At 51.3% G+C, this 8,845-nt stretch overlaps 1 protein-coding gene across 1 annotated transcript; it reads left to right on the top strand.

The window, feature by feature from the left end:
- Nucleotides 1-415: 415 nt before the first annotated feature.
- Nucleotides 416-5,841, top strand: TBX22 (T-box transcription factor 22). The gene is made up of 8 exons (XM_058814276.1): nt 416-551; nt 647-770; nt 1,125-1,226; nt 1,448-1,622; nt 1,830-1,994; nt 2,286-2,350; nt 2,428-2,513; nt 5,174-5,841. Exons 1-8 carry the CDS (start codon nt 416-418, stop codon nt 5,767-5,769), a joined length of 1,449 nt encoding a protein of 482 aa, XP_058670259.1. The 3' UTR covers nt 5,770-5,841.
- The last annotated feature ends 3,004 nt before the right edge of the window (nt 5,842-8,845 follow it).

Below are 8,845 nucleotides of genomic sequence, written 5' to 3' on the forward strand. Positions count from 1 at the left end.
TATTTGCACTTTTGTTGGAAAAGTGGCCCCTAGTGTGCAATTATGTCAAATTTCTTTGAGTTTTACAATTTAATGGAGAACAGTAACTCTTTTATTGATCCTAGACGGGGCCGGCTCCTCTTCCCCCTCTCCCCCCCACCCCTGTGGCTCTCCCCTCCCTCCCCCTCCAACCCCCCCCGTTACTCCCATGAAATGTCACTCAATGTTTCTTATGCTCCCACCAGTTTCCAAAACAAACAGAGGAGGCTGCAGCCGTCTATTGACTCAGTTGGATGCAAGAGGATCTCGCCGTGGCCGCTGCCCCCCGACGGGAGCCGTGCCGGGCGAGGGGCGCCGGGTGCCGGCCGGGATGGAGCCGCCGCCGCCCGCCTGAGCCGCGCTGCCGCCCGGGGGGACCCCCGGCAGCCCGCGGGGGATGGCGCTCAGCTCCCGGGCTCACGCCTTCTCGGTGGAAGCCCTGGTGGGACGCTCGGCCAAGAGGAAGGTGCCGGAGGGTCGCGATGAGGAGCACGGCCCCGGCTGCCGGCCGGCCCGCAGAGCGCCGGAGGCGGGTGGGTACCGGAGGGAGCCGGGCACGGCGGGCAGCGAGGGCGGCCCCCGGCCCCGGCAGCTCCCGAGCCCCTCCTGCCCTTTGTGTTCCCCGCAGAGAAGCGGCCCAAGGCCGGTGCCGAGAGCCGGGCGGGCGGGGTGCAGGTGGAGCTGCAGGGCTCCGAGCTCTGGAGGAGGTTCCACGACATCGGCACCGAGATGATCATCACCAAGGCCGGCAGGTACCGGCCCCGCCGCCTGGCTCGGGCTTTGCTTTTCCGTTTTGGTTTTCTTTCTTTTTTCTTTTTTTTTTTTTTTTTTTTTTTTTTTTTTTTGTTCTTTTTCTTTTTGTTTTGTTTTCTTTCTTTCTTTCTTTCTTTCTTTCTTTCTGGTGGGGCACAGTGTTATTTCTTGGGCTTTTTATTTTGTTTTGTTTCGTTGTCTCGAGTTTCTCTGTTCTGTTCAGATATTTCACTTAGTTCTCCCCCTTTTCCGCTGTTTTCGTTGAGTTCGATTTTCCCTCCTCCCGACGCCCGTTCCCAGTTCCGCAGCCCCTCTCGGCTCTCAGCCGCTGTCCCTGTGCCCTGTGCCCGCAGGAGGATGTTCCCGTCGGTCCGGGTCAAGGTGAAGGGGCTGGAGCCGCTGCAGCAATATTACATCGCCATCGACGTCGTGCCCGTGGACTCCAAGCGATACAGGTACGGGTACGGGTGCAGGTACGGGAACAGGTACGGGGGGACGGGCGGGACCCCCACACCCACTCCAGACCCGTCCTGCGCTGATGGCCGCGATCTGCGACCCGAGCGGGACACGGGGTCACACAGGGGGGCTGGGGGGCCTCACTCACCTATAGAATCTATAGGTGTGGGGGCAGGTGGGCACGGGCTCCCGGCGGCTGACGCGGCCCGGGCCGGGCCAGGTACGTCTATCACAGCTCGCAGTGGATGGTGGCGGGGAACACGGACCACTCGTGCATCACCCCGCGCCTCTACATCCACCCCGACTCGCCCTGCTCGGGGGAGACCTGGATGAGGCAGATCATCAGCTTCGACCGCGTGAAGCTCACCAACAACGAGATGGACGACAAGGGGCACGTAGGTGTGGGGCAGCCCCGCCGAGGGGGCCGGGCAGGGCCAGAGCAGCGCCTCGGGGTGCGGAGCATCATCGGGGGGAGCGCCGGGAGGGCGGGGGCCGGTCCCTCCTGCCTTGGGGCTCGGGGCTGGGACCTTCCTGAGCCTCGCCTCGGGATTTCTTCCTGCCCTTCGCCCTCCGGGGGCTCAGCTGCCTGTCCCCCCTCACAGATCATCCTGCAGTCCATGCACAAGTACAAGCCCCGCGTCCACGTTATCGCCCAGGATTCTCGCTTCGATCTAGCGCAGATCCAGTCGCTGCCGGCCGAGGGGGTGCAGACCTTCTCCTTCCAGGAGACCGAGTTCACCACCGTCACGGCCTACCAGAACCAGCAGGTACCGGGAGCCGGGGCGGGGATGGAGAGCCCTGACGGTACCGGGATCCAGGGGAGATGGAGAGCCCCGGGGGTACCGGGAGCCCGAGCGACGGCGAGCCCCGATGGCCCCGGGAGCCGGGGAGATGGAGAGCCCTGACGGTGCCGGGAGGATGGAGAGCCCCGATGGCACCGGGAGCCGGGAGGGAATGGAGAGCCCTGACGGTACCGGGAGGATGGAGAGCCCCGATGGCCGCGGCCGCCGCTCCCAGCCCGTCCCTCTCCCCAGTGGCCCCTCGATTTCACCCTGCAGATCACGAAGCTGAAGATCGACAGGAATCCCTTCGCCAAAGGTTTCCGGGACCCCGGCAGGAACAGGTAAGGGCCGGGGCCGCCCCCGCCGCCCCCCGCGCCCCCGGCCCCGCGGCCGCGCTCAAGGCGCTCTCGCCCCGCAGGGGGGTCCTGGACGGGCTCCTGGAGACCTACCCGTGGAGAGCCCCCCTCGCCCTGGACTTCAAGGCTTTCGGCGCAGACAGCCAGGGTAAGTGAACCCCGCTCGCTGCCGCTCCCGGAGCCCCCTCGGGCGGCTCGAACCATCGCAGATAACGAGGCGCGCCCAGAAAACGAATCCCCGCTTTTAGGGGAGTTAATTCCGCGTTGGTTTAGATAAAACTCCTGTGAAAGTGGATGCGACAAGCCGGGAAGAACAGGATGAGGGCGCGGGCTGCTCCAGCCCCCGGCTGAAATCAGAGTTAGATGGGCAGAAAAAAAATATCTGAGTGTGCAGGAGGCTAATTTGGAGTCGGGTTGTTCCGGCTTTGATCCTGTCACACTAATTGCTTCCAACCGGGTTGGGAATATCAACTACAAACGTGGCGGTGGTGACCGCCCGTGCTTTCTGCAGCGGCAGCTTCTGCGCCGACAAACGCGTTATGCAACAGAAAATAAAATTATCTGATATTTAGGATGCAGCAGTGGCAAAGAAATGCAGAGGAGAAGAGGAAAATTTTCGGGGAAAATGCTCTCCTTCATCCTGACAAGAGCAACCGGTCCTTTACAGCCCTTTCCCAGAAAAACGGCTTCAGAAAGTAATATTTGAAAACAGATTGTTCATAGCGCCGAAGGGGAAAACCTAACAGCTCGTTTGCACATTGGAGCCCTCCAAGTTGGGTTTAAAGTCGCGAGTTAAATTCTCGTTTACGTAAGGAACTCTTCAAAGTTTTGGGACGCACCAAGTCACCCCTGGGTCTGCCGGGAAATGCTGCAAAAATCACAGCAAAAATTCATTTTCTGCAGGCGTAGAAATGAGGGCACAAAGAAATCAGATTCGGGAGAAATTAAGAGGTTTATCAGTTGTAAAGAGAACTAAAATTATTATCATTATTGGTGGTGGTAGTAGTAGCAGCTTTATTAGTATTATGAATAGGTTTTTTATTAATTTTCTTTTTTAGAAAATATCTTAGGCAAAAAGCTCCTTTTGAGCCCGTTTGCCAGGGGAGAGGAGGTGGTGGATGAGCTGCGTGAGGAATGAAACAACAGCAACTGCAATGTTAAGGACACTAAAATATTATTGTACATATATAATATAATATTACAGCTGCCTGGGATTTTTGGATTTTTTTTTTCTTGTTTAATCTATTTGGTATTTTTCTTCAGGACAGAATTCCTGGACTGATATAAATATAACAAAATCTGCAGTTCTACTACTAACAAAATATATTTCTGAAGAAAAGCCGTAAAACTGAAATCCCAAAGCTCTAAAACCAGGAGGTAAATTAAAAGGAATTAGGATCAACATGCTGAAGAAAAAATTTGCCATAGAATTTTTATTTTTAAGCCTAATAGGAAGGGCAGAAAACACCTGCTCATTGATCTGCTCCTGTTGCAATCCCCATTCCCAAACTTGCTGTGGAATTTGGGTGAGATTATTGCTCGGGGTGTGATATTATTTGCTCCGTGCAGCAGATACTGACCCTGCTTTGCTCTGCTGTATCAGCCACGTAGGGGTTCCCTCGCTGCCTCACACACAAATATCTGCTCAATCCCATATTTTACATGACCCAAAGTCTCTGAGCCCTGGAGGACATCAGGAAATGTCCATGGAGAGAGGACTGGACCCTGCCCTGCTGAAGTCAGGACTGAAGCAGCCACTGACATCAGCAGGGAAGGGTGAGACCCTCACGCCACAAAACCTTCCTGGATTATTGTGATCAAGGGCTGGCCTTTGAGAGGCTCTGCTTGTTGGAGGTTTGGAAATTAATTTGCATCACATTCAAAATCTTTGTGTTTTTAAGGTGTTTTTAAGATTTGCTATACCAGCAGCCGTGGTTCAGTTTTACAGTTGATTTCGGGTCGCTGGTTGCGTGTCGAGTCGGATCAGATCCCAGCCAGGCATTGTATTGGTAGGAATTGAATGTAAAGAGTAGCACAAATGGGTCCACATTCCCTTACGTCCTTTCCTGTGATTTTGGTAAGAAATTAAAATAAAGTGGGGGGAGGGGGAAACCCTCTGGAAGAATTTGGTAATGAGTGTGCAGCAGACATTTGGCTCTCCGCAGGCGGGAGGTGGAACCAGCATCTGTGCAGCACCAGGGCCGGCTGCTCCCAGCACCGTTCCCACCTCGGAGCAGCCATCCCATCCCTGCTTCATTTTACTCCTTAGGGTTGCTTTTCTCCCGAATTCTGAAAGTGTTCATTCATCCCTTCCAGAAAAGAGGACATTTAGATGACTTGAGAGTTTGAATTTCTGGAGACACCGATAGCATTCAGGGGAATGTTTCAAATTGCTTGGGAAGCCAAGTGAAATGAGTCAATTCCTGTGAGCAGGAAGGTGCAAAAAAATTCTCCATCAGGCTGAATATGCTTTTTTGTTCTTATATCCAAGGGGAAAAAGCTGTCTGGAATTTGCATGAAAAATAGGGAACCGCCAGGTATGGATCCAGGTGTGTGTGGACCTGCATTTACCACAATCCCAGTCCAAGGAATGGGATTAGACACTTGCAAATACTGTTTTTAGACAAATACCAGCTAGAAATAACCATTTATGGATAGATCTTCCCGTTTTCCAGGAGCTGGTCTTTGGAGCGGGTTCGTGCTTGGATGGACACCGGCAGCCGGGAGCAGGAGCAGGAGTCCTCCGAGGATTGCTTGGCTGTGGGCACCAGTTAGCCCAGCCTGGATGATTTCTGTTTTCCTTTCCAGGTGGGAGCTCCAGCTCTTCTCCAGTGGCCTCCAGCGGTGGGACCCCCTCTCCTCTGAACCCCCTGCTCTCTCCATCGTGCTCCCCTCCCACGCTTCACTTGCCCGCCAGCAGCCTGGGCATGTCGTGCCCCGAGAGCTTCCTGCACCCCCTCAACGTGCCCCTCTACTACAAGATCTGCCCTACGAGCTTCTTGAGACAACAGGCGCTCCTCCTTCCGAGCCACGAAAAACTGGGAGCCACCAACCCACACCTTCTACCCCACTTCATGGTGGATGTGCCCAAACTGTCTTCCCTGAAAAACGCCAAAGCCGAAGACTTAAACGCTCAGTGCCTACAAGCCCCCGGTCCTGCTGGTCAAATGCTGTATGGATTACATGCATCTGGAAACATTTTCCCATCAAGTCCCATTGCTCGGGAAGCACTTAATTGTTCTTTACATCCTCCATATGGCTTGTATGGTTATAACTTCTCTGTGCCATCCAGACTGATGAATGCAGCAGGGCATTTCAAAGTGAGTGACAGCATTCCGGCTGCTTTGAGGGACGGCAGATGCAATCACTCCAACTGGCACCCCACAATTAACCACTGCCTTTAGTGGGATCAGAGAATATTTCTGAGCTGTGTAAAGCAAGTCCTTCCTTCTTTCATAGCCAGGGGCTCCTTAGTTATTGACTCTGAAATGCTGCATGGTACAGGAGCAGGACGGGCAGACATTTAATCCTTTTGTTTTGTGGACAGAGTGTTGTGTTGTTGGGAGGGTGGAGGGTTTGAGATGACCCTGAGGTGATACCTTTTGGCCACATTTATGTCACAGTTGTAGGTTAAGAGCAAACTGTCAGTCACCTTTTTACTATTTGCACTCCCGAGTGGGGACATCGATGTCTGTATTTCTACAGCTCTGTTTTCTCTCTTGCTTGCCTTTAGTTAGCTCAGAGCCCTGGGGGGCTGCTGCTCACCCACTCAAGTTTTATCCCTAATTTCAAAGGGACTCTCCAGGACCTGGACTTGGCAAAGGAGCCACATCTGGCCAAGCACTTGAGCTTGTTCTTAAGTTCTCTTGGCTCAAATGGGTCCTAATTAATGACGTGAAAGTCCCTCATTCTCCAAGACCCCAATGCCTCCGTTATCAGGGTGGGGACATAAATCCAAGTACCTTAAATCCAAGTGTCTGCTGCCAGGGTAAAGAAAGGCAGGATGAAAGGTGGATGGGGTGAGAAGCTGCAGGAGTGGCCCAGAGCCCTCTTTTCCGCGTCCCACCTCCAGTGACACCAACATCAATGGCGTGGTGGGAAGGACAGGATGGGGTCACACATCTCTCCCATATTGAGATGGACCCATGCTGGGGACATGGAGGATACACCTCGGAGAGTTGTGTGGCATGAAAGGACCCCCAGGAGCCCTGCAGGACAATCCTGTGACCCAGAGCTCTCAGCCCCACGGGCCACAGAAGATCCACATGGGATCTCATCCAGCCTTGCCCAAAGGAAGGGGCAGGGATGTTCCTGGCTCAGTCCCACAGAGAACACAGATCCTTTATGGAGAATTACAACTCTACAGGCCCTGGAACATGAGATTTTCAATTGCTTCCAAAATTCCTGTTTGTTTTCTTGTAACCTGTGGATATTCTTGTTATTCCTGTAAATAATGTTCAGCTCCCAAGGGTGCCATGTAACTCACAATAAATCAGGACACAGGTTTTATTCTTTATTTGATTGATGTTCAGTTTCTACCTAAAGTCAAATTTATTACTTGATAGATGACAGAGATTGGAAAATAAGGTTTGGCTGGGACCAGCCCTATTTTGGGATTAATCCTATATTTTCAAGCACAACACACAATATAGAGGGATTAGGCACAGATTTAAGAATCAAAACTGATACCAGAGTTTTGATTTTATTTTCATCCTTAACAGATAACAAATTCAGATCAGAACAAGCAAAATCAGAAGCTGCTAAATTAACAAAAATTACACTTTTGATTTCATGAGACTTTGATAAAATTCAGACAACATTGGTTTCCCTAATTTTCCTGATGTGGGTGTCCACAGAGCCCCCAGTGATGCTGGTATGAAATGGGGGATTGTGATAAATGGTTTGTACAACTGTAAAAATGAACAAACCTGCTTTCTCGGGCTGTTTCTTAGCAGTTTATCTCACTATTTTTATTAAAAAAGAAAAACCAATTTTTTTCCTTGGGAGTCCTTATGTCCAACATTGATGGTGACTAAATTCCTGCGGCAAGTCCACTGCTGGCCCTGGCCAGGCTCTGTCCAGCTGAGTGACCACAACCCAGCCCCCACATGTGGTTGCACTCCTGGGGAGCTGGAAGGCTCTTCCTGATCAGTCACGGATTTGTGCAACGGGGAACTTCCAATTTTCCAAATATTTGCGGTTGCATAAGATATTCCAGAGTTGCTGGCCATGAGCTGTAATCCAGTAAATCAGTGTCTGGTTAAAAATGTGACTGATAATGACCGGGAGAGATATTTTTGGTGCAGTGATTTGCTCTACCAGGAATGATGCTCAGCAGATTCCAGTGGAGTTGAGCTGGATCTCAAAGCGCCTCCGTGGGTCCCGTAGGATCCCAGGTTTCACCACCCTCCCTCATCGCAGCCTCATGGAAAACACACCCAGAGCCTGGTCCCTGCAAGGTCTGAGCGTGTCCCAGGGGTGCCACACTTTGGGAGGGTGCTCATCAGGCAGATCCAGAAATATCAATTTGTCTGTGTGAGAGGTCGGCACGGCGTGAGAGGAGCTGCTTGATCTGGGTTATCTGAGGGTTGTTTCCATTTTCTTTGCCTTTACCTCCTGCTTTTATCCTTCCAAAAAGGAAAGAAATAAAGTCTAAGAAATAAAAAGGATTTAGGTGGTGTTTTCAAGCAGTCATGGCTCTCTTCCATGTGCCACCAAGGCCACCTCGGAGCAGACTGATCTCCCTGGCCCTTCTGGCATAGGAATATTTTCCATATCCATAACAGTGACTCAGCTGATTCACTCACACTATAAAATTGATGGTTTTGCCTAGATATTAAAATAAATGTGCGCCAAAAAGTAGCTAACTTGCACTCTACACTCTCAGGGTCCTTTGTAAAACAGCTGCTAGCAGGAGTTGAGTGGCAGAACTCAAGAGAATAAATCAGATTAATCAATATGATTTATTAAATGTGAAACTGGGCAAACTGAGGTTGATATTTCAAGCAAGACCATGTGCCTGTCAATACAATTTCATCACGTACTCCTTTGTATTCCTTGCCACAAATATTACAGGAAAACTCGTGGCCATTTCAAAGTTCACAATTCTTTGGACTTACTGGGCAAACACAAACAGCACCTCACGATTACAGTGCTATTTTTAAATGGGAACAGGGAGAAAAACAAAGGGGTTTTTATAGAAGATGAAACTTGCTGAACAATCTCAGCTATTAGTCATTTGACCTTTCACAAGAGAAGTTTGAAGTTATTTGGGAATATCTGAGCCTGTTTGTAGCAGTCATCACGTAAAATCCGCCACTCCAGAGGTGCCGTGTCCACACCCAGCGCTGGGACGTGGGATGGGCTCGGTGCTCAGACACGGGGGTGGATTTAAAATCCAAGGGGACAAAATATCTGGCAATAATATTTTTAATCAAAGTGCAGTTTACTCTCTGGTTTCACCCAAATTTAATCCATCTA

Source organism: Ammospiza caudacuta, chromosome 14, assembly GCF_027887145.1.
Source record: "Ammospiza caudacuta isolate bAmmCau1 chromosome 14, bAmmCau1.pri, whole genome shotgun sequence".
Taxonomy (NCBI): Eukaryota; Metazoa; Chordata; class Aves; order Passeriformes; family Passerellidae; genus Ammospiza; species Ammospiza caudacuta.

What these genes read in the sequence shown, in the direction of transcription:
- TBX22 (XM_058814276.1), top strand. Translation starts at nt 416, where the DNA reads ATGGCGCTCAGCTCCCGGGCTCACGCCTTCTCGGTGGAAGCCCTGGTG. An exon ending in CCGCAGAGCGCCGGAGGCGG is followed by an intron (nt 552 to 646) that starts GTGGGTACCGGA and finishes TGTTCCCCGCAG; the next exon opens with AGAAGCGGCCCAAGGCCGGT. An exon ending in ATCATCACCAAGGCCGGCAG is followed by an intron (nt 771 to 1,124) that starts GTACCGGCCCCG and finishes CTGTGCCCGCAG; the next exon opens with GAGGATGTTCCCGTCGGTCC.